This window comes from Tamandua tetradactyla, chromosome 18, assembly GCF_023851605.1.
Source record: "Tamandua tetradactyla isolate mTamTet1 chromosome 18, mTamTet1.pri, whole genome shotgun sequence".
Lineage (NCBI taxonomy): Eukaryota > Metazoa > Chordata > Mammalia > Pilosa > Myrmecophagidae > Tamandua > Tamandua tetradactyla.
In genome coordinates this window covers 65619549-65645423 of record NC_135344.1, presented here as the reverse complement: position 1 = coordinate 65645423, position 25875 = coordinate 65619549, and the positions used below count along the sequence as shown (strand labels likewise).

At 36.4% G+C, this 25875-nt stretch overlaps 1 protein-coding gene across 2 annotated transcripts in view; it reads left to right on the top strand.

Moving 5' to 3' along the window:
• METTL4 (methyltransferase 4, N6-adenosine) overlaps positions 1–25875 on the top strand; it is a 159120-nt gene that overhangs the window by 48060 nt on the left and 85185 nt on the right. Inside the window, exon 9 of one of the 2 annotated variants that reach the window (XM_077135871.1) lies at positions 20294–20913. The exons of the other annotated variant lie outside the window; for it this stretch is intronic. Coding sequence (XP_076991986.1) covers positions 20294–20298 — 5 coding nt within the window. The 3' untranslated portion in view covers positions 20299–20913. Of the gene's footprint in view, positions 1–20293; positions 20914–25875 lie in introns of those variants that run through there. 2 annotated transcript variants of the gene reach the window in all.

Genomic DNA, 25875 nt, shown 5'->3' with positions numbered 1-25875 from the left:
CTTTCTCTGCTCCCATTCTATCCCCTGATAGCTTATATTCTAGATTCTGATTTTATGAGTTTGCTTATGAGTAGTTTGTATCAGTGAGATTATACTATCTTTGTCTTTTTGGGTCTGTCTGAATTCATTCAACGTAATGTCCTCAAGGTTCACTGATGTTGTTGCATACATCAGGACTTCATTCCTTCTTCCAGCTGAATAATATTCCATTGTATGTGTATACCACATTCTGTTTATCCATTCATCAGTTAATGGACACTTGGGTTGCTTCCATCTTTTGGCTATTGTGAATGATGTCGCTATGAAGGTTAGTATGTAAATGTCTGTCTGAGTCCATGCTTTTAGTTCTTCTGGATCTATACTTTGCAGTCGAATTGCTGGATCTTATGGCAATTCTATTTTTAGCTTCTTGAGGAACCACCAAACTGTTTTCCACAATGGCTAGACCATTTTATATTCCAAGCACCCATGGATAAGTGTTCCTATTTCTCCACATTCTTTCTAACATTTGTAGTTTTCTGTTTTTTTTTTAATATTGATAATTCTAGTAGACGTGAAAAGATTTTTCATTGTAGTTTTGATCTGAATTTCACTAATAACTAGTGATGTTGAACATTTTTTCATGTCCTTTTTAACGTTTTGTATTTTGTTTTTGGAAAAATGTCTATTCAGGTCCTTTGCCCATTTTTTATTTGGGTTGTCTTTATATTGTGAGTTGTAGGATTTTGTAAATATATTCTGGATATTAAACCCTTATCAGATATGTAGTTTCCATATATTTTCTCCCATTGAGTAAGTTGCCTTTTCATTTTCTAGACAAAGTCCTTTGAAGCACAAATTTTTTAGTTTTGAGGAGGTCCATTTATCTATTTCTTCTTTTGTTTGTGCTTTGGGTGTAAGGTCTAAGAAACCATTGCTTGTCACAAGATATTGAGGATGCTTCCCTACATTTTCTTCTAGGAGTCTTATGGTCCTGGCTCTTTTATTTAGGTCTTCAATTTTTTTTTTGAGTTTATTTTTTGTAAGTTTTGTGAGATACGAGTCGTCTTTCGTTCTATGCATATGGATATCCAGTTTTCTCAGCACCATTTGTTGAAAAATCCATTCTTTTCTAGTTGAAAGGACTTTATAGCTTTGTCAGGTATCATTGACCTTGGATATAAGGGTCTATTTTTGAACTATCAGTTTGATTCTGTTGGTTAATATATCTATCTTTATGCCAGTAATATGTTTTGACCTTGCTTTAAAGTCAGAAATTGTGAGTCCTCCAACTTGGTTCTTCTTTTTCAAGATGTTTTTGGCTTTTTTGGGTCTCTTATCCTTTCCTTGTATTCTTATTTTTTGAAATATTTTATCAGGAAAGGATACTGAATTTTGTCAAATGCCTTTTTTCATGCCAATTGAGATGACCATGTGGTTTTTCCCCTTCAGTTTGTTAATGTGGTGTATTACATTAATTGATTTTCTTGTGTTGAGCCACCCTTGCATCCCAGGGATAAAATCCACTTGATTGTGCTGTATAATTTTTTTAATGTGCTGTTGGATTTAGTTTGTTGGTATTTTGTTGAGTATTTTTGCATCTATATTCGTAAGAGATATTGGTAGTTTTCTTTTCTTGTGATATCTTTATCCAGCTTTGGTATGAGTGATGTTGGCCTCATGGAATGAGTTAAGAAATGTTCCCTCCTCTTCAATTTTTTGGAAGGGTTTGAATAGGATTGGTATTAATTCTTCTTGAGATGATTGGTAAAATTCACCTGTGAAGCCTTCTGATTCTGGGCTTTTCTTTTTTGGGAGGTTTTTGATGTCTGATTCAGTCTCTTTAACTTGTAATTGTCTGTTGAGATATTATATATCTTTTAGAGTCAGTGTAGTTTATTCTGTTTTTCTAGCAGTTTGTCTATTTCATCGAGGTTTCCTAATTTATTGGCTTACAATTGTTTATAGTTTCCTCTATGATCCCTTTTATTTCTGTGGGGGCAGTAGTAATGTCCACCCCCCCACATTTGTGATTTTACTTCTTAGCATCTGCTCTCTTTTTCTCTTTCACTTATCCTTACTAATAATATTCAATTATACACTTATCTCAAAACCTCTGTCTACTCTCTTTTCCTTTCAGCTTGCAGAGCTCCTCTCAGTATTTCTTCTAGGGCTGGTCTCTTGTTGATGAACTCTCTTAGTTTCTGTTCATCTCCTTCATTTTTGAAGGACACTTGTGCTCGATAAAGAATTCCTGGCTGGCATTTTTCTCTTTCAGTACCGTAAATATATCATACCACTGCCTTCTTGCTTTCATGTTTTCTGGTGGAAGATTGACAATTATTCTTATTGAGAATCCCTTGTATGTGACAAATCACTTTTCTTTTGCTTCTTTCAGAATTCTCTCTTTATCTTTGCCATTTGACGTTCTTATTAGTATGTGTCTCAGAATAGGTCTATTAGGATTTACTCCATGAATACTCTGTTTGGAGTATGTTGCCTCTTGGACATATATATTTATGTTTTATGTATATTTATGTTTAAGAGTTGTGAAATTTTTGGCCATTATTTCCTCAAATATCTTTCTGCCCCTTTTCCCCTCTTATCTCCTTCTGGGACACACATGATGCATGTTTGTGTGCTTTGTGCTGTCACTGAAGTCCCTGAGACTGTTCAGTTTTTTTGCTATTCTTTTCCCGGTCTAGTCTTCTTACTGTATGATTTTGATTATCCTGTCTTCTAGCTCACTGATTTTTTCTTCCATCTGTTCAAATAAGCTGTTGTATACCTCTAGTATGTTTTTAATCTTTTCTCTTGTGCCTTTCATTCCCGTAATTCTATTACTTTTCTATTCATACTTACAAACTCCTCTTTATGCTCACTCAGTGTCTTAATATCCTTTACCTCTTTAGCCATATTTTCTATAATTGATTTAGGAAATTTGTTTGAATATCTTTGGTTAGTTGCTCTAAATTTTATATCTCCTCCAAAGTTTTAATTTGTTTTTTTGACTGGGCCATATCTTCCTTTACTTAGTATGGCTTGTAATTTTTTGCCGATGTCTAGGCATGTGATTATCTTGATGAGTTAACTCTGAAGGTCAACTTCTCTTTTCTAGGGCTTTATTGTTGATTGGCTTTGTATTGAGGATCTTCTTAGACACTTGATTCAGCTTACTCTCGACCTTTAGAATTGCCCTTGTTTGATCAGATTTTTTGCAGTTCTTCATCTGATTCTTGCCCTGCGTATGTCATATAATTTTTAAGATTGTACTATTTGTGTAATTGTTTCACCCCTAGGTGAAAGCTTCCTTTCCTTTGTTCATTCTCTGGATATCTTGATCTGTTCTGTTTGTTTTTTATTTATTTTCTGTTGATCTATTTATCTGTTCTGTTGATTTATTTTCTTGATCTGTTCTATTTATTATTATTGTTTTTTACTCTCCTTTCATTGTCTATAGCTGCTTTTACCTGAAGGGCAAAGTCTGGGAGGAGGGTCACTCTGGAGAGGCCTTCCCCAAATCAGTATTCTCCAGCTAAAACAGGTCAGAGTTCCATAAAAAACCAAAAATGCTTTTGGGCAGCTTTCCTGACCCTCTCTCCAGCCCTGGAAAGCTGCCCAAAAGCATTTTTGGCTCTCCCCAAAGCTGTGTTTCCCTGGCCTACCCTGCAAGAGAGCGCTCTCTAGCAAACTTTTCCCTGTAGCCTCTCAGGAGGCTCTAGGGGATAATCTCTTCCTTGTTTTTTCTGCCTTCTAGATGCTGCTTGCATTCCTTGGCCCATGGTCCCCTTTCTCCAGTGCCTTCAAGCATAGCGTCTAGCTGACCCTCCTTCAGTAGTCACTTTCTCTGACTTTCTCTTCTGTCTCTCTCTTCAGCGTACAAGAACCCTTTGTTACATTGAGCCCATTTGGATGATTCAGGATAATTGCCCCACATTAAGGTCATCTGATTAGCAACTTGAATTTTACCTGCCACCTTAATTCTACTTTGCCATGTATGTTAGTTTCCCAAGACTGCTGTAATAACTTACCACAAACTGGGTGACTTAAAACAACAGGAATCTATTCTTTTCAAAGTTCCGGAGGCTAGAAGTCCATATTCAAGGTGCTGGCAGGGCCAGGCTCCCTTTGAAGCCTTTAAGGAAGGAACTTCCTTGCTACTTCCAGCTTCTGGTGGCCCCCAGGTGTTCCTTAGTTGTTACAGCTTTACTCTAGTCTCTGCCTGTCTTCACATGACTGTCTTCCCTCTGTTTGTCTGTGTTCAATGATATTGTTGTATGTTATCTAAATGGCCGTATCTCTGTGTCCTTTTCATATAGGTACATGAGTCATATTGGGTAAGGGTGATTCCTAATCTTAATTCATTATGTCTGCTAAGACCCTGTTTCCAACTAAGGTCACATTCATGCTAGGGGTAGGGACTTGCATACAGACAAATTGAACCCACAACATCCTGCCACACCATAGAACCTAAAATATTCACAGGTTCCGGGATTGGGATGTGGACAACTTTGTGGGAGTCACTATTCTTCCTATCACAGTCTACAAAAAGACCTTGCTGGAATTTTGATAGGAATTGAATTAAATCTACATCACTTTGGGAGATTTGATAGCTTAACTATGTTGATGCTTTAAAACCATGAACATGAATGTGCTGGTGTTGAAAGGAAGTATGTCCCCTAAGAAAAGCCATGTTTTAATATAAATCTCATTTCTTAGGTAGAATAATCCCTATTCAATACTGTATATTTAAAACTGTAATGAGGGCGGGCCATGGTGGCTCAGCAGGTAAGAATGCTTGCCTGCCAGGCCTGAGGACCCGGGTTCGTTTCCCGATGCCTGCCCATGTAAAACAAGCAAACAAACAAACAAACAAAAAACTGTAATGAGATCATCTCCCTGGTTGATGTGATTTAGTCAAGAGTGGTTGTTAAACTGGATTATGGGATGACATGTCTCCACCCATTTGAGTGGGTCTTGATTAGTTTCTGTAGTCCTATAAAAGAGGAGAAAAAGATTCAGAGAGAGCAGAGAATGCTGCAGCACCACGAAGCAGAGAGTCCATCAGCCAGCGACCTTTGGAGATGAAGAAGGAAAACGCCTCCCGGGGAGCTTCATGAAACAGGAAGCCAGGAGAAGAAGCTAGCAGATGACGTCGTGTTCGCCATGTGCCGAGAGAGGAGCCCTGACTGTGTTCGCCATGTGCCTTCTCACTTGAGAGAGAAACCCTGAACTTCATCGGCCTTCTTGAACCAAGGTATCTTTCCCTGGATGCCTTTGATTGGACATTTCTATAGACTTGTTTTAATTGGGACATTTTCTCAGCCTTAGAACTGTAAACTAGCAACTCATTAAATTACCTCTTGTTAAAAGCCATTCCGTCTCTGGTATATTGCATTCCGGCAGCTAGCAAACTAGAACACACGGTATGTCTTCCCATTTATGGGATCTTTGATTTTTTTTTCTAATCAGCATTTTGCCATTTTCAGCGTAAAGTGCCTGTACATGTTTTGCTAGCTTTATATCTAACTATTTAATTTTCTTTGGCATAATTATAAGTGGTATTATGTTTTTAATCTCGGTTACCACATGTACTTTGTTAATAAATCGAAATGTATTTCATTCCTGTGTGTGTTTATGTCCTGTGACCTTGCTGAACTCACTTATTAGTTTTAGGAGCTTTTTTTTTTAATCCTTTGGATTTTTTACATGTACAGTCATCAACCATGCCATCTGCAAATAGGGACAATCTGTATGCATTTTATTTCTTTTTTTTGCTTTATGAGCTAGATGGAGTTTCCAATATTATGTTGAATAAAAGTGGCGAGAGTAGATATCCTTGCATTGTTTTTTATCTTAAAGAAAAAGCATTTAGTCTTTTACTTATAATCTTAGCTATGAATGTATTTTAGATTCTCTTTATCAACTTGGGGGTTTCTATATTTCTATTGTTTGGAGAGTTTTTCCCCATGAATGGTGGTTATATTTTGTGAGATGCTTTCTCTGTGTGAGCTCATATGATCATGTTGTTTTTCTTCTTTAGTGTATTGATAGGAGGTATTATATTCATTGATTTTCAAATATTGAATCAATCTTTTGTACCTGGAATAAATCATTCTTTGTGGAGATCTATAATTCAATTTTTACTTTCCAATTTTTGCTTTACTAATATTTTGTTTAGGATTTTATGTCTAAATTCATGCTGAGTATTGAGCTGTAGTTTTCTTTTTTAATGCTGTCTTTGTCTGGGTTTGGTAGTAGGGTAATACTGGCCTCATAATGAGTTGGGAAATGTTCACTTCTTTTCTACTTTATGAAGAGATTTTGTGAAATTGGTATTAGTTCTATAAATGGTAGAAATTTTTTCTTGATTCTTTTTTTTAATGTGAAAAATAACATATATACAAAAAGCAATGAATTTCCAAGTACATTTTAACAAATGTTATACAACAGATTTTAAAGTTTGGTTCCACGATTTTTTTGTTTTTTCTTCTAGCTCCTCCAAGACACTGGAGATGAAAAGAAATATCAATATATTGATTCAGCAGTCGTATTTATTTGTTATGAATGTATCATCTTCTCTAGTACATTCTTCCTTCTCTTTTTTTTCTTTTTTGTGAAAAATAACATATATTCCAAAAAGCAAAAAAATTTAAAAAGTATATTGCAATAATTAGTTGTGGAAAAGATTTCAGAGTTTGGTATGGGCTACAGTGTCACAATTTTAGGTTTTTATTTCTAGCTGCTCTAAGGTACTGGAGACTAAAAGAAATAATACAGTGATTCAACACTCATACTTATTTGTTAAACCTTACCTTCTCTGTGTATCTCCACCATCACCTTTGATCTTTCTCTCGCTCTTTAGGAGTATTTGGGCTGTGGCCATTCTAACTTTTTTGTGTTGGAAGGAGCTGTCAATAATATGGAATAGGGGAATGGAGCTAGGTGATGTTCTGCAAAGGCTGGCCCTTTGTATTTCAGGACTCATCTGGAGATTGTAGGTAAATGGTAGAATTTTCCAGTGAAACCATCTGGGCCTGGAGATGTATTTTTTGGAGCTTTTGAATGTACAAATTCAGTCTCTTTAATGTTTTTAATATTATTCAAATAGTCTATTTTATCTTGGTAGAATCTTGGTAATTTGTGGTTTTCAAGAAATTGAGCCATTTCTACTTAATTGCACATCAGTGTTGTTCTAAATTTCTTATAAAGATAAATGGTTTCAATTTGAGGAACTTTATTTTTTGCAATGCCTTTGTTGAAATCATTTAAAAATAGTGAAAATAACATGCCTATAATAAAAATAAAGTTGAACAGAAACAAAAGATTTTAAATGCATAGCAGTTTACATGGCACTAAGTATTGTTACATCATTCATTTCCAGTATTGAGTTTGATATCTTTGTTAAAGATAATTGACAAAAATATGTATATGTCTGGTTCTGGAGTCTCAGTTTTGTTCTCTTGAACTATATGTCTTACTTTATTCCAATTTCACACTGTCTTGATTAATGAAGTTTAGAAATCTTGAAATCAGGTAAGATCAATCTGCAAACTGTTCTTTTCAAAGTTGTTTTGGCTCTTCTAGGTACTTTGCATTTCTGTGTAAGTTTTAGAGTCAGCTTGTTAATTTTTACAAAAAAAAAAGACCTCTTTGGATTTTGATTGAAGACAAATGGAATCTATGGATCATTCTTAAAATTAAAAAAATTAAAATTTTTAAGATTTAAAAATTATTGAAATCTTCAACTGACATTTTAAACCATTCATCCTCCAGTCCACGGCTATGGTATATTTCTTCATTTTTAACGTATTCTTTAATTTCTTTCAGCAATAATTTATAGTTTCCCATGTAGATGTCTTACATCTATTTTACCATATTTGTCCCTATGTATTTCATATTTTAATGGTATTATAAATGATATTTAAAAAATTAATTTAGCAATTTTTGTTTTTAGTATATAAAATAGAATTGATTTTTATATATTAATCTTATATCCTGCAACTTTGCTAAACTCACTTACTACTTCTAGTAGTTTTTTAGTATTTTGCTTAGAATATAGATTTGAAAGTTGTCAACCATAGAACTTGATGCATAGAACTCAATGAGTGAGATAGAGAAGAGGTGTGAAGAATGAGGCTGAGTCTACTTCAAATTAAGAATTGTAAAGAGAAGCATCTAATAAAGGAGATTGGGAAAACTGAGAGGGAAATCAGGAAACTGGTTTTCTTAAAATTCCCTGAAATATTGTTTTAATTGTGGGGAAAAAACTGAAGGCAACCTAAATATCTATCAGAAGAAGGAAAACATGAATAAATTATGCTAAATCATATAATAGAATAATGAAATCAGAAAGGTAAAATGAATAAACAAGGTCACAATTATCAACTTGGGTAAAGTTGTAAAAAAAAAAAAAAGATTCCATAACTGCTAACATTTTACTACATTTGCTCTTGTTCTGTCTCTTTCCATCATCATTTGTATTTTTCTGGACCATTTAAAAGCAAACTGCAGGGCAGGCCACAGTGGGTCAGCAGGCAGAATTCTCACCGGCCATGCCAGAGACCCAGATTTGATTCCTGGTACCTGCCTATGCAAAAAAAAAAAAAGAAAGCAAACTACAGTTATGATGCCCTCTTGTCCCTAATGTCCCTGAGCATGTCAGTGTGCATTACCCTGAATAAGGACACTGCTATCTAAACAGCATACAATTCTGAAAATCGGCTCCCATTTAAAGTTCACTAACTATCCCAGCAATGCCTCTCTTCTGTTTCTGGTTGACGATCTCTTCCAGGGTCATGTATTGCATTTGTTTGAAATGTCTCTTCACTCTTCTCTAGTTGGTGATGTTTGCTTAATCTTTCTCTATTTTTCATGTCTTTGAGAGTTTCAAAGAGTACATTCTGAAGGATAAACCCAATCAGGAGTCATTGGATGTTTCTTCATGACAATTTCATGCTTTCTTAGCAGCAATAACCATAGAAATGTTACTGTAGTTTTTTTTTGAATGCTCTGTATCATGGGACATATGATGTCAAAGTGCCTCACTGCCGGTGGTGTTAATCTTGACTCTTTTTTTTGTTTTGGTGTTTGTAATATTTTTCCGCTACCAGCACCACCACTGCCAGCATTTATCCCTTTACAGTTGATCAGTATTTTGTGGAGGAGGTATTCTAAGATTATACTAATATCCTGTTTTCCTTCAAGTTTCTACCTTCCAGCTTTTCTGTCATGTCGACTCCCGACTCAGCTACCATAATGATGTCTGCCAAATGATGATATTTTATTTTAATGCTTATTTCTTCAATTATTTGTTGGCATCTTCTGTAAGGAAGAGCTTTTCTTCTCCCCCATGTATTTCTTTATTCACTGTGGTAGGCTGAATTATGTACACCAGCAAACACATGTTCTTAATCTAATCTGCATCACTGTGGATGTGAAGCCCTTACAAGTAGAACCTTTTGAAGATGTCATTTTTACTTAAATTGTGGTCAACTGAGTCTGAATGAATCTTAATCCATGTTACTGAAGTCTTATAAAAATAACCTGGAAGTCACAGATGCCAGGAAAAAAGAGGACAGCACCATGTGACCGGAGGCAGAGGTACAAAAAAAGGGATCCCGTGGATTCCTGGCAGCTAGCACCAGAATGCTGCAGACTCTGGGAGAAAGCAAGCCTTGGTGATGTCTTGATTTTTGGGCTTCTTCAAGCCTCAAAACCATAAACCAATAAATACTTGTGGTTTAAATCAAAACCAGTTTGTGTTATTTGTCGTAACAACTTGGTAAATTAAGACATTCATATCTATAATGACTTATAGATTCCTATTTTACTCTTTGGGTGGTTTGTTTGTTTATAAACTCAAATAATCCCAGGTATAATCAGCATGAGCCATTTCAAACTGGCTCCTATGTCCTTTGACAAGTCTCCATCATTCTTTCAGCACTTCCTTACTTTTTGGTGAGAAAGTTCCAGGCTCTTGTATTTTGTTGTCCCAGGCTTAGAATGAGCCGATTCTCCAAGGAGCCTTGTTTCTTTTGACTGGAGGAAAGTATTGAGAAGCTGAGATCTGGGCACTCAAGGTACTCTTTGCTACTGTGGTCAGTGCTTCTGTGCTTATCTCAGGGCACAGAGCAAGTAATTCAGTGTATGTACGTATATGTGCATGCATACACGTGCATCTATGCCTATTTCTGATCAATCTGTGTGTATATGTTAACTTGTGTTCATACTAATACCTCCAAATCCAATACACACCTCACAGGTCCTCATAGCCATCCCCTTTCTATGTCTTTATGTACCATCTCCAATGCTCAGCTCATGTGATGGTTTTGAGTATCAAAATGAGAAAATGCATGTGATGGTACACTGACCACTTAAATGAACAATAATTAATTTTGACTCTATTCCTAGTGCCTAAAACAGTGATGGTACATAGTAGGAGTTCAGTAAATATTTGTTGAACAAATAAATAAAGGACAATCACATATTAAATGATTAATGTAAATGAATTCAAATCTCTTAATTTAAGTTACATACTCTTGCCATTAAATATTGCATTGATAATTTATTTTGTTTAAAAAAAGTAAGGTACCTTTTCATTATTGTCTTCATAATAATAAATTGGGTGAGGTGAATGCTTACATCTGTATTTCCTGAATGTGCTTACTGAATATTTTTCAGTAATATTCAGTAAGCACAGAAAAACTGATGCCTTTACTATTGAAAAGAACTCTTCCATAAATTGTGCATTTTCATAATCATTTGTTGATATAAAATGGATTAGGTGTTACAATATGGACTCCATAATTCAGTAAATTGGAATATGGAGAAGTTAAGGGATTATTCATTGATTTAGAGAGCCAACAAGTAATCAAGTCTTAATTTAAGGCTTCTAAAGCCTAGATTTCTTCACTTTGTGCTACGTCATAAAGCTTTACTTGCAAGGAAGGGGCATCTAATGGCAGAGGTGACATTTCAGGTGAATGGAGCAACATTTTTTGTATTTTAGGGACCAATTTTCTTTTTTTAATGTGAAAAATAACATATATGCCAAAAAAAAAGCAATAAATTTGAAAGCACACCACAGCAATTATAGTTGCAGGACAGATTCAGAGTTTAGTATGGGTTATAGTTCCACAATTTTAGGCTTTTACTTCTAGCTGTTCTAAAGACACTGAAGACTAAAAAAAGAAAATCAATATAATGACTAAGCAATCATACTCATTAAGTCCTTTCTTCTCTGTTATAACTCCTCCTTCTCCTTTTATCTTTCTCCCAATCTCTAGGGGTATTTGGGCTTTGGCCATTCTAACTTTTTCATGTTGGAAAGGGCTGTAATTATGGGCTGGGGGGATGAACTAGTGGATTTTCTGGAGAGGCTAACCCTCTGGGTTTCAGACTTAGCTGACCTAGGAGGTTGTGGGCTCCTGGAAAGTAAATTATAGTGCATGGAACATTTGTAGAATCTCAGATAAAGCCCTAAGTGTTCTTTAGGGTTGGCAGGAATAGTTTTGGTTGAGATATGGCAAACCGTGATAAGTAGAAATGTCTAGCTGAAGCTTGTGAAAGATTAGCTCTCAGATTACCTCTTGACTCTACTTGAACTCTTTCATAGGGACCAATTTTCTAATGAACATAATCCAACTGGGATTATTTTAGCTTTACCCAGAAGTAATCTGTTTCAACATACAAGGATGAATGCCATTTTTTTTCTGTATATCATTAAAATGTTTTCCTACCTAGAGTTTATTTTACATTTTTAAAGAAAGCTAGTTTAAAAATAAGAGACATGAGAAGGCATTTGACAAGATTCAACATCCTTTCCTGCTGAAAACACTTCAAAAGATAGGAATACAAGGGAACTTCCTTAAAATGATAGAGGGAATATATGAAAAACCCACAGCTAATATCATCCTCAATGGGGAAAAATTGAAAACTTTCCCCCTAAGATCAGGAACAAGACAAGGATGTCCACTATCACCTCTATTATTCAACATTGTGTTGGAAGTTCTAGCCAGAGCAATTAGGCAAGAAAAAGAAATACAAGGCATCAAAATTGGAAAGGAAGAAGTAAAACTATCACTGTTTGCAGACGATATGATACTATATGTAGAAAACCCAGAAAAATCCACAACAAAATTACTAGAGCTAATAAATGAGTACAGCAAAGTAGCAGGCTACAAGATCAACATTCAAAAATCTGTAGCTTTTCTATACACTAGTAATGAACAAGCTGAGGTGGAAATCAAGAAACGAATCCCATTTACAATCGCAACTAAAAGAATAAAATACCTAGGAATAAATTTAACCAAAGAGACAAAAAACCTATATAAAGAAAACTACAAAAAACTGTTAAAAGAAATCACAGAAGACCTAAATAGATGGAAGGGCATACCGTGTTCATGGATTGGAAGACTAAATATAGTTAAGATGTCAATCCTACCTAAATTGATTTACAGATTCAATGCAATACCAATCAAAATCCCAACAACTTATTTTTCAGAAATAGAAAAACCAATAAGCAAATTTATCTGGAAGGGCAGGGTACCCCGAATTGCTAAAAACATCTTGAGGAAAAAAAATGAAGCTGGAGGTCTCGCGCTGCCTGACTTTAAGGCATATTATGAAGCCACAGTGGTCAAAACAGCATGGTATTGGCATAAAGATAGATATATCGACCAATGGAATCGAATAGAGTGCTCAGATATAGACCCTCTCATCTATGGACATTTGATCTTTGATAAGGCAGTCAAGCCAACTCACCTGGGACAGAACAGTCTCTTCAATAAATGGTGCCTAGAGAACTGGATATCCATATGCAAAAGAATGAAAGAAGACCCATCTCTCACACCCTATACAAAAGTTAACTCAAAATGGATCAAAGATCTAAACATTAGGTCTAAGACCATAAAACAGTTAGAGGAAAATGTTGGGAGATATCTTATGGATCTTACAACTGGAGGTGGTTTTATGGACCTTAAACCTAAAGCAAGAACACTGAAGAAGGAAATAAATAAATGGGAGCTCCTCAAAATTAAACACTTTTGTGCATCAGAGAACTTCATCAAGAAAGTAGAAAGACAGCCTACACAATGGGAGACAATATTTGGAAACGACATATCAGATAAAGGTCTAGTATCCAGAATTTATAAAGAGATTATTCAACTCAACAACAAAAAGACAGCCAACCCAATTACAAAATGGGAAAAAGACTTAAACAGACACCTACCAGAAGAAGAAATACGGATGGCCAAGAGGCACATGAAGAGATGCTCAATGTCCCTGGCCATTAGAGAAATGCAAATCAAAACCACAATGAGATATCATCTCACACCCACCAGAATGGCCATTATCAACAAAACAGAAAATGACAAGTGCTGGAGAGGATGCGGAGAAAGAGGCACACTTATCCACTGTTGGTGGGAATGTCAAAGGGTGCAACCACTGTGGAAGGCAGTTTGGTGGTTCCTCAAAAAGCTGAATATAGAATTGCCATACGACCCAGCAATACCATTGCTAGGTATCTACTCAAAGGACTTAAGGGCAAAGACACAAACGGACATTTGCACACCAATGTTTATAGCAGCGTTATTTACAATTGCAAAGAGATGGAAACAGCCAAAATCTCCATCAACAGAAGAGTGGCTAAACAAACTGTGGTATATACATACGATGGAATATTATGCAGCTTTAAGACAAGATAAACTTATGAACCATGTAATAACATGGATGGACCTAGAGAATATTATGCTGAGTGAATCCAGCCAAAAACTAAAGGACAAATACTGTATGGTCCCACTGATGTGAACGGACATTCGAGAATAAACTTGAAATATGTCATTGGTAACAGAGTTCAGCAGGAGTTAGAAACAGGGTAAGACAATGGGTAATTGAAGCTGAAGGGATACAGACTGTGCAACAGGACTAGATACAAAAACTCAAAAATGGACAGCACAATAATACCTAATTGTAAAGTAATCATGTTAAAATACTGAATGAAGCTGCATCTGAGCTATAGGGTTTTTTTTGTTTTTGTTTGCTTGTTGGTTTGTTTGTTGTTGTTTTTTACTATTACTACTACTTTTATTTCTTTTCTTTATATTAACATTTTATATCTTTTTCTGTTGTGTTGCTAGTTCCTCTAAACCAATGCAAATGTACTAAGAAACAATGATCATGCATCTATGTGATGATGTTAAGAATTACTGAGTGCATATGTAGAATGGTATGATTTCTAAATGTTGTGTTAATTTCTTTTTTTTTCTTTCCGTTAATAAAAAAATAAAAAAATAAAAAAAAAAATTTAAAAGAAAAAAAAAAATAAGAGACATGTTTCTTACATTATTAATTCTAATTCTCAGCCACAGCCCTGGAAAGTAGCTATTACCAGCCCTATTTTACAAATGAGACAGGACCCAGGGATATTAAGTACTCACTCAAGTTCACACAGCTAGTAAGTGGCAGAACTAGGATTGAAAATCAGGTAGGCGAGATGCTAAACCCTTTATGCCCAGTCTCCACAGTTCTTCCTTCCCTACGCATCATGCCATGTTGTAAATAATGCGAGGATATGCTTTTTTTATGTGTAAAGTTTAGTACTTTCTGATTACAAATATAAAAATGAATCAGCATGTACCTGCTTTTTTCAGTTCTTTAAGGGTGAGATGAGATTAGCTGCCATTGTTCTTATTGCTTAGCCATTTCTGAAATGCCAGCTTACATTTATCATTAATTTAGAATCTTGAAAAATATCGTGTTGTTGAGAACGACTGGGAGCTTGAAGTATCTTCTGTCCTCATGAATGAGACAAGTGGATAACATAATCCAGTTAGTTCCCTTTTAAGCTGAAGTAAGAAACATTATTATTTAATGATCAATAAAATGGCAACTCTGAATAACCAGGAAATCTATATAATAATAAACTATTATTCCATTACATGAAATTCCAAAAGTGTAACTTTAATTATAGAGAGTTATCTTGTCTGCATGCTATTTGTAAGTAATTTTCAGCCTCTATTCATCTTTCTTATTTTCTGTGCGTCTTTTACCGATTGCATCTTGTTGTTGGTTATCATTCTTTATTATTTGTCATACCATCTGAATGTCCTTTCCTTTTTTGAGTGCTTTAGATAGATGAAAACATTAAATATTGAATATTTTCTAAAGTGAGGAAAAATCTTCTATTTAGCTGAAAAATTGGAGAAGATGGGTGAGCACAGAGAACTTCAGAGCTGGGAATGAGGTTCTCTGATTCACCTGAGTGGATTAGCTTTGCTTTTGCATTATTTGCAATGACATGTAAGTATAAGTGATTTTACATTGGTGTGAGAATTGAAATTGATTGTCCCTGAGATTAAAAAATTGATGATAGGTACATAAGGATTCCTGTGTTTCAGTCTTCTTGTTTAAGATCAGGTTAACAATGGAGCTGATATATATGCAAATCTATTTTTGAAAGTGTTACTTTAGAAACATCCCATGAGCAGTTCTTGACCTACTTTGGGGGTCCTTGGTCTACTCCAGGTAAGGATAATGACAGTGACAAAATCAACAGCAGTATCAGTGTCATGTGTCAGGTACTTATGAACTTTCATTCCAGAATTCATTTAATCCTAATAAAATCTGTGCAGCCATATTCTCCTATTTTACAGAAGCAATAAGGAATTAAATAACTTGTCCAAGGCTACAGCTGGAATTTTGATCGAAGATTGTCTGAAATTCAAACAAATTTAAATAATCTTTTGAATGTATTGAGACCTGTTTATTATCTAAGATGTGGTTTATTTTAGTGAACATTCCATGTGTACTTAGGAAGAAAAATGCATATTCTGCTGTTGTTGGTTGTAATGTTCTTTAAATGTCAAATAGGTCGAATTGGTTGATAGTGTTGTTCAGATTTTCACTATACTTACTGATTTTGGCAGGTTGAATTATGTACCCCAGGAAACACTTATTCTTAATCTTATAATCCACATCCTTTTGGGTGTGAACCCATTGTAAATAGGACCTCTTGGAGATGTTATTTTTAGTTAAGGTGTGGAGAACTGAAACGGTTGGGCCTTAATTCAGATTACTGGAGGCTTTTGAAGAGAACCGGGAAGTCACAGAAGCGAGACAGAAGACGTCATTGCCTTGTGGCAGGAAAGCTAAGGAAGTTCAAGGATTGCCAGCAGCCATATCCAGAATGCCATAGTCTTTGGGGAAAGAAAGCAGGCCTTGCTGATATCTTGATTTTGGATTTCTTCTAGTCTCAAAGCCACGAGCCAAAAAAAATTCTCATTGTTTGAGCCAACCCACTGAATAGTATTTATGGGAACAGCTCATGGTTAATTTCTGGTTAGACTTTTTTATTTGTCTGTGCCTTCTTTTTTTACTGTCCATTTGAAGCTTTTATTATTGGATGCATGTCTATTTTTGATTGTCATGTTCATTTTTCATTTTTTAAAGTCCTTCCAGAAATATCTTTTATCTTTAAATCTCCTTTGTCTGATGGCACTCCAGCTTTCTTATGATTTAGTATCTTCATGGGATTTTTTCCCCATCATTTGATTTTTAACTTATGTGTCTTTATATTTAAAGTGGAGGCCTTGTAAAAAGAATATTTTTGGGATTTGCTTTTAAAAAATTCTGTCCTGAAAATCTTTCTCTTTTAATTGGAATGTTTAGATCATTTACATTTATGTATATATTACAATGATTATGTTTACATCTACCATTTTGCTGTTTTTTTTTCCTGCTTCATCTATTCTTTGTTCCCTCTTTTGCTCTTTACCGTCTTCTTTTGGATTATTTTTTATAATTCCATTTTGTCTCCACTATTGGCTTACAAGCTATACTTCTCTTCTATTTTTAGTGATTGCTCTAAGGTTCATAACATCTAGCTTTAGGTTGTCATAGTCTACCTTCAAATGATATTTTGTTACTTTATATAAGGACTTTAAAACTATTTACTTCCATTACCCTCTTCTGTCCTTTATGCTGTTGTTTTCTTAAATTTTATTTCTACCTATTTTATAAGCTTTACAAATTGTCGTATTTATTTTAAACGCACAATTCTCTTTTAAAGAGATTAAAACATGAGGAAAACATCGTTCACATTTGTTTACCTGTTTACCACTTTTGTGCGCTTCCTTTCTATGTGTGTATTCAAATATTTTCCTTCCACCTGAATGACTTTCTTTACAATTTCTTTTACTGAGGTCTGAAAGTAACTACTTCACTCTGCTTTTTATGACTGAAAAGGTATTTATTTCACCTTTATTTTGGTAGACAGTTTTATTGGCCCCAGAATTCTTGATTTTTTCTAACATTTTAAAGATATCGAGCACCATTTGTGAGTCATGCACTGTACTGGGCTAGGCAATGAACAAAACAGACAAAATGGATCAACCATTCTGTTTGACAAAGAACAAGTCAATAAACAAAATAAATAAATAATTTTTATTAGGAAATAATAAATTCCACAGAGAAAGATAAGCAGTGAAAGACTGTATAGAGAGTTGGGCGCAGGGTAAATCTTAAGAAGTGTGGTTAGGAAGGTCTTCTGAGCAAGTGTGGTGAGGACTCAGGATACTACTTCTCTGGAAGGAGAGCATTCCAGACAATGGGAACAAGAAATGCAAAAGTTTCGAGGAGGGAGCAGGTCTGGTAGGTTTGAGAAAGATCCAGGAGTCCTGAAGAGCTTAAAGCTTAGTGAGGGAGGGCTTGGGTAATGGATCATAAAGGGCTTTATAGGACATTGTAAGGATTTTGGAAGATGGAATGTCATAGGAGAGTATAAAAGAGTTGATGTTAATGTGTCAGTTGATGAGTCATGGCGCAAGCACAATTTGGAACCCCTGCTCTGGGCTGTATATTAGGTAATGTTTGCTCAGTGATGCTGTGCCACAACAAACCACCTCCACATCTCAGTGACTGACATTAACAGGATTTATTTCCCCTCCACTTTACCTGTATGTGGCTTGGCTTTACATGTGGGTTGGCTGCTATGATTCTGTACCAGGCTGTGGGGTCAGATTGTAGATCGGTTCAGAGGCTACATGGGTCTTCTCTTTCTAGGGCATAGTCTGAAGGCCCTACTGGTACATGACTTTCTCATGGAAGAAAACACAGGAGAAAGAGGCCGACTGAATTAATCAAATTCAGTGTTTCTGCTTGGAAAACTGTTATATTTGCCATAAGAAAACCTATGTCATATTTGCATGTCTCATTGGGTAAACAAGACACATGGCCAACCTCAGTGTCAGTGAAGTGAGACTTATCTCCTCCCACAGCATGGCAAGGGTGGTCATATATATTCCTCTTAATGGAAGGAATAAATGATTGTGAACAAGAATAAAATGTGCCACAGTATCTCTATGCATTACCTTCTCTGCAAGTATCATCACACTGTAATTCAGAACCCCTCTCCCCACTTCATAGATGTCATCATACAGCTCAATTTGACCGCGGGATCAGCTCCTGGAACACTTATGTGATAAAAGAAGAGTGACAGGGCAGTGCAAAGGTAGTTCAGTGGGAGAATTCTTGCCTGCTGTGTGGGAAACCCGGGTTCAACTACTGGTCCATGCACTTCCCAAAAACAAGCAAGCAAACAAAAGAGAGAAAAAACAAACAGAAATTCAATAAATGGTGTTGCAATAATGGGATATTCACATGGGAAAAGAATGAAATGTGATCCCGGCCATAAAGCATACCAAAAAAAAAAAAAAAAAGTGACAGTGCTGTAATTAATTTCCCTGGTTGCCACAGTTTATGAATTTGTAATGCCTTTGAAAGTATAAAGTTTTAAGATTCAGGATCTTTTATTGTATTTGTAGTATTTAGAATTGAGAGGTGCATGATCAACTAGACCAAATCCCCTTCTCTGACAGATGAGAAAACTGAGACTGAAAGAGACAAAGTGACTGCCTCAGACCCCATGGCTAGATGTCAGAACAGAGAGAAGGGTCTGGCTTGATTGCCATAGAGGAAGGTCTTTTTATAGTTTTTATTTTCCTTTGATTAGGATTTTAATTAGGATAGACATCCTAATTGAGCTTGTCTTCAAAGACTTTTGTATTTATAGAGCATGCATGTTTCAAATTTCGCCTTAACTGTCAACTTTAATGATTATTTATGTTGTTTTGGAACTGGATATTCCCCAGAAAATCATGTTCTTAAAGCTAGTCCATTCCTTTGGGTGTAAACCTATTATAGGTAGGACCTTTTGATGAGGTTACTTCAGTTAAGACGTCACCCAGGGTGTGTCTTAATCCTCTTACTGGAGTCCTTTTTAAGAGAATGAAGTTCAGACAAAGAGAAAGCCATGGAAGCAAGAAGCTGAAATCAGTGAAACCCAGAAGAGAAGGAAGGGACAAGTAGATGGTGCCATGTACCTTGCCATGTGACAGTGAAACCAAGAATCACAGGCAGCCAGTCTTCAGAAGAAAGCGTCATCTTGATGATGCCTTAATCTGGGCATTTTCTGAGACTCTAATCATAAGTGAATTAATTCCCATTGTTCAAACTGAACCATTTCATGGTATATTGCTTTTAGCAGCCTAGGAAACTAAAACACTGAAATATGTGGATGAGTTTAGGGAAGAGGTATTGTATTGTATCTGTGGATTCCAGAAACTGCTGTGGGAATTCTCAGGGCATGGGGGTGGCGATGATTGTTGCTAGGCAATGTAAAGAAATTGACTGGTTTGTAGCATGGTCTAAATAGACCAGTAGGAGAAAGATATGAGAAAATTGCCAATCATCCTTTTTCATTACTGGATTTAAGATTAGGGTACTATAGCAGTGGCTTGGTTTTTGTTTAGATACTCTTTGTTTCATACCCATTTCAGATTTCACTCTATCTCCACTTTCTCCCTTTCTTATTGGTTCATGATGTCCCTGAGAAAACCTCTGTAGTAGGAAGTCACCCATCCCATCTGTTGGAAACAGTCATGAACGGAAAGGAAAGTGAATAATCTGGGTAGCTAATAGTTGCAACTCAGTGTTAAGTCTTTAGAGAGAGAGAAAGACTTCCTGTGCCTCAGTGAAAAGAGCATGAGATTTGGAGTCAGAAGACTGACCTACAAATCTGTTTTCTGTCAATAATAAGTATATCTCAGTTAGAGATAAGACCAGCTTTATACAGTTGTTGAGAGTTTTTAAGGAGCAACACAAAGCGAAATGCTCCATAATCTCTAAAGCTATTAGTTGTATTTCTTATTTTGATTTTTGGCTAATGACCTAGCCAGGATTGTTTTGGCTACCTGGAAGGCCTTAAAAAGCAGGATTTAGGAAGGACAAATTTACATTTTTTGGTGATATTTTACAGATTAATCGGATTTAAACATCTTCAATCACTTATCGTAAGGAGAAAGAAGAGAATCTTTAATTTGAAGATACCTGAGGTAGTGTTTAAACTGTACTGAACTAGTAGGATATGAAAAAAATGCTCTCCTGACCACTCCACTGCCATCAAAAGCTCCAGATCAGCTGAAGCCTGAGCAGGAAGGCTGGAAGAGCTTCATTCTGTCCTTCAGAGCTAAATGTGAGTGACAAGTACAAGATTTGTTGTTTTATGTTAAGAGCAATTTTTTAGGGCAAAGCACCAGTGCTGTTGTAATCATGCCCTTTGTGGACTCACTTTTGCTCTGGATTGTTTGTTAGCCCCCAAGATAAATAGAGCTGGGGAAAGACCTGATTTAAGGGTTTTCTTTAATTCCTTTGGTGGAAGTAATATAGGTAGTCTTGGCTCATGACATGCCATTATCTTGGTTTATTTGTTTATTTTGGAAGTCCTAGTAAATGGACAGGGAGACAGCTTAAAATGTTGACGGGCAACACTTACAGCAAGTCTGATGTGTTGTCTGCCCTGTGGTGTTGGAAGCCCTTGGCGAAATGAACCAGTTATGCTCTTAAACCTTTAAGGTGCTTTGTAGAACTCTCCCAAACTGGGCTGGGGTGGATTTCTGGGAGCGATGGAGAAAGATGCTGGGAGAGTTGGGATGGGAGTGAGAGGGGCAGAGCCAGGGAGGAGAAAGACTCCAGCTTCCAGAAGTAAATTGTGCAAATATTCTTCAGATTATGTTGTTCACAATTATTTCCTGTATGGATAAGTCAATTAAAAATGATTTAAAAATGAGAGTAAGCTTCAGACTACATCCTGGAAAAATATGAGTTCTGACTGTACAAGGTAAATAAAAGAAATAAGGTTTAAATATGGGATGCATAAGAAGCTAAAAACAGCAAGGGGAGAGAGAAAATAATTGGTATAAGACTCAAGTTAATATTCTAGAACGAACGTTAATAATTTTAAAACAAATAAGAACCAAAGTAAAAGAACAAGAATGATTAAGAGGTGCTAAAGTCATGTAAAAAGGCTGAAACTGAGATACTGGTGGAATAAATAGAAATTAAGAGAGCTAAAGTTAAGAGATTTAATAGTTCAAGAAGTGAAACAACTAAGGTAAGACGTGGCAGAAATAAAGAAGAAAAATGACATGGTGGGCTGGAGGCCCTATCCCTTCCTCCTGAAGCAGCCGTCCTTTGCTGCTGGGGGAGAGAAGATCCTGTGCTTCCTTCACGCTCCTCCTTCCTGGCAGCCAGTGGTCTTTGCAGTCTCAGTGTGCAGCCCCCTTTAGTTCCCATGGATGCAGTCGACAAGACCTCTGTGAGCCTTAAGTTCACACAGCAGATTCTAGATGCTACAGCAATCTGGCCTCAGGAAACTCCCCCTTGAATTTATTTGTTGATATTTATAGTAAATGTTGACAGCAGACAGAGGAAACCAGTGGTGTGCTGTATGCTGGTAAATGTTTAATAGTCAGCTGGGGGGCAGGGGAACTGGGGAGAGAGGTGAGCGCAGCTCTGATTTACAGTGTTTGCCTATTTTCATGGTATAAATACTCCAACGTGATGGATTTTAAGTTACTAATGTGATGTCAACCAGCCGTGCCCAAGACTAATGTGTTTCCCAGGATGCTGTACTTCCAATACTAAAACCTGGACAGACCCAGAAAAACTGGTTTGTTTAGACACCCTAAGAAGACTCAAAATTCCTGAAAATTTAACAATTGAAAACTGGTGCAAGCAGGCTCTACCTGGGAGAAACAGACTTACCAGGATCTGCAGAACTCACTTTGGACCTTCCTGGGGATTGAGCCTGAGCCAGGCTGTTGCAACAGGAAGAGGCTGACTGCCAGTGTCACAAGCCCTCCAGTCCCATATAAGGTTCAGTGTTTGGGGTCTACAGTATTTAAAGAGCAGATTGCTGATGGCTAACTGATGCCCTTTAACAATGCTTCCCTTTAGAGCTTCGGTCGGAGCCAGCCTTCAAGACCGTAGATGATGCTGCCAATTTGAAGCTGATGCTTCAAACAAAGCCTCTGGCACTGTCTGGAGTTGTAATTTGTCCCAAACAGAAGCAACTGGAGCCCAGCCAATCCCTCTGTTCCTCCCATCATTTATCCTTCCTCTGTCACTTGTCCTTTCCAAGTCTCCTTGTAAGACTTTTCCTCGGCTCTTGAACTGCTAAGTTCTCTTGCCTCTTCCTTCTGCTGTCTAGAGGCTGTTCTTCCTCACCCTGGCTAATTCAGCATTGCCCTTCAAGATGTATGTTAGGCTTTGCTTCCCCCTCAGGGCCTCTTCTATCCCCTAGTCTAGATTTGGAGCCCCTCCATCATGTACCCTTTACATACTTTTATCATTTATCATAGTGAAAATTGACACAAGATAATTGCTCATTAGCTGCTATTATTACTGTTGTTATTATACTTGTCTATGTGCAAATCTGTCTCCAGATAGACTGAATTTTTTGAGGGCAGAAACTGGGGTATATTTGTCTTTTTTATTCTAGCACTTACTACAGTGCCTGATGCATAGTATGCATGTTGTAGAGGTTTGCTGAGTGTCTGAACAAATCAGTGAAATATTGTCAGTAAAGGAATCTTATTACCACCGAGTGCATAGGAAACCTGTCCCACATGCTTTAATAAGGGTGCCCCCTAAAAGTGGGCATTTCATATACTACGTGATTCAATATCAGCTCATGATTCTGACTCTATGCTTTTAGGAAAGTATCAAATTACAGTTTTTCTTTGTTTAGTCAGGCAGATAAGTGTCTGATACTTGTACCCTGAAGCAAAGTAACGGGTCTAAGCTTTAAGTGCAACTTTAGGTAATACTTCTTATGAATGCCAGAAAAATGAAGATTTGTTGTAAAAATTTCCCAGATCCTCTTCTTTCTGTTTCTAACATCATTTTTATCTTATAGTATTTCTTTTTTCATTGAATTCCATTTGAAGGTACTATTGACTCTAAAAGAACTCACTTATCTTTTACTATGCTCCTTAAAAATTTCCAAAGGAATCTGATTCACTTCAGGGCCAGGCCCAACATTAAACAGGATTCTTACTTGATTTTTTGATGATACTATTGCTTTCTCAAATATTTTATGGCCCTTTTAAAGTACCGTCAAAAGAAACGTGTAATCTTCAAATATATCTTACTCTATGCATTTTCTCTTAAATTATAAAAAACCAACTCCACTTCACTTGGATTTATTCTTGTAGAGGATGTTTAATAATTTAAAGTACTGAATAGTAGAGTTCCTGGATTCCTCGCCTAAACCCTATTAAAATACCAAGACTTGTCAGTGCTTTGTCAATTTTTCATTTAAGTCAAATAAAAATTACATTATTAAGGAAAACATTAGCAATTATGATATAAATGTTATTTCCTTCGATTAGACTTTCTTTGTGAATATGATAGAGTATTTATCGAGAAATTGAGAGGACAAATTCCATTGTTTTTGAATGATATAGATTTGTACTTTCAACTAAGGAGAAGAAAGTGTGAAACAAAATGAGTAATTTGCCCTATTTTTCTTCCAGAGGGACTGTAATACTGAAATTGAGGTGATTAGTGTCTCTTGGTGGCATTTGTGATACTTGAATTGAATGCTGTTCTGTTTGGCAGTGCTGAGATACTGTCTACATCATCACTTTCCAATAGACCTTTCTGCAGAGATGGAAGTGTTCTGATTCTGCTGTGTCAAAACAGTGATCACATGCAGCCGTGGAACACTCGAAACATTGCTAGTGTGACTGAGAAACTAAATTTTCCATTCTATTTAATTTTACTTAAGTAAAATTAAAACTTAAATAGCCACACATGTGGCTACTGGCTATTTCATTAGACAGTTCAGGTTTAGACTTTCAATTTGAGGTTTTTTATTTTTTGGCATGAGCAGGCTCCGGGAATTGAACGTGGGTCTTTAGCATGGCAGGTGAAAATTCTGCCACTGAGCCACCATTGTACCACCCTCAGTTTGATTTCTTTTTGCAAGTAGTATTTTATATAAAATATAACTAAAGAAGAATTTGAGTTAGACATAAACTATGTAAACTGTGCACAGGTTCTCTGTCTCTGTGTATTGTGTCTGTTAAGATGTTTTCTGGAGAAGACGCAGGACAGAATCACAGAATGGGAAGACTTGAGTTCTGCAATTGGCTTTGCTGTTAATAAGCTCTGGACCTTTCCTTACCTGTAAAATGGAGCATCTATTGGTTTCCTAATTTATTTTTTTTCAGTGGGACTTATCTTTTTCAAAGAAAACCTTAGGAGTGTACCTAATAGTTATGAGAGAGATGGAGCTATGGATGGGGTAGGATGGGGCAGCAGTCATTCCTTTGTATCTCTCAATAACCTCTTACTCCTCCCCCTTGCTCCTGCAATGCTGAATCCAGTTTGCAAAGCACTGGGTTAAAAGAAATCCAAGGTTTCTTCCAGCTCTCATAAAGTATGGTCCCAATATCATTGTGAAGGAGTCTTCTCTCTACTGACAACATCTTGACAGGAACTATTCTCCAAAGGCCATCTTTAAAGGTATTTTGACACAACAGAACTCATAAGCAGTGTGTTTGAGAGGTACTTGAGGTATTTGATAGGGATAAATCTGTGTTGTCTTAGCTCACCAAAAGTGAAGCTAGTAATAAAGAGCTTTTAAGACAGTAAATATGGGCAGGTCCAAATAATTTTTGCAGGCAAATTAAAAAATATTATTAGTCTATTTAATTTGCTCTTTGGTCTTATTTCAGCAAACTCAGCACTGAATTTGATAAAATATTATTGATCTTATTTCGGCAAACTCAGCACTGAGTTTGATAAAACATTATTGAAATGGTTAAATTAGTATTATAGTGGCTTACTCTGGACTGTGTGGGCTCAAGCAATTCATTTCTTCCCCTCCCTCCCTCCTAAGGGAAGAGAGCTCTGATCTATGTTGGAGTCCTCAGATGTATATGTCTAGGCTGTGAGACAGAACTTGGCATGAAGGGGAAGAGTTCAGAGGGAAGTGTAAAGAGGTTGAAAGTTCTTTTTCCCCCATGATGCCCCCCTTTTTCCCTTGGGTCATCTACTTTGGATCTTTTCCTCTCCCTTCTCTTTCTTTATTCTCCCCTTTTCTCTCCAATAATGCTGGTAAGAAGTGCCACTCCCGTTTCTTTGGAGAGCCTAGCAGGTACCTGGATAGGGTCCAGAGGAAGGGACACGAGGAGAGACAGACTCTAGCCTCGGCAAAGTAGTTTTACGTTGACCATGGTCTGTCTGAGCTCATCTGACCAGGAGAGGTTTTAGAAGCTTGGGACCAGGAGCTTACTCTCAAGGATCTGGTAGGAAGTTAGGCAGTCAGTGGAGGAATCAGGGACTTGATTCAATCCTTTCATTTGTTAAGACTCAGAAAGATAATATGTTTGATATTATATCAGGATATGATTTTAAACATACTGATGAGAATGATGGTTTATTGTCTCCAAGGACACAGCGTTGTATAGTGAGCTCAGTGCTCTGGAAACTTATAATGAAATAGAATATATGTTTGCTCCCTGGGCATTCTTGAAATTTTGCAAGTGAAGA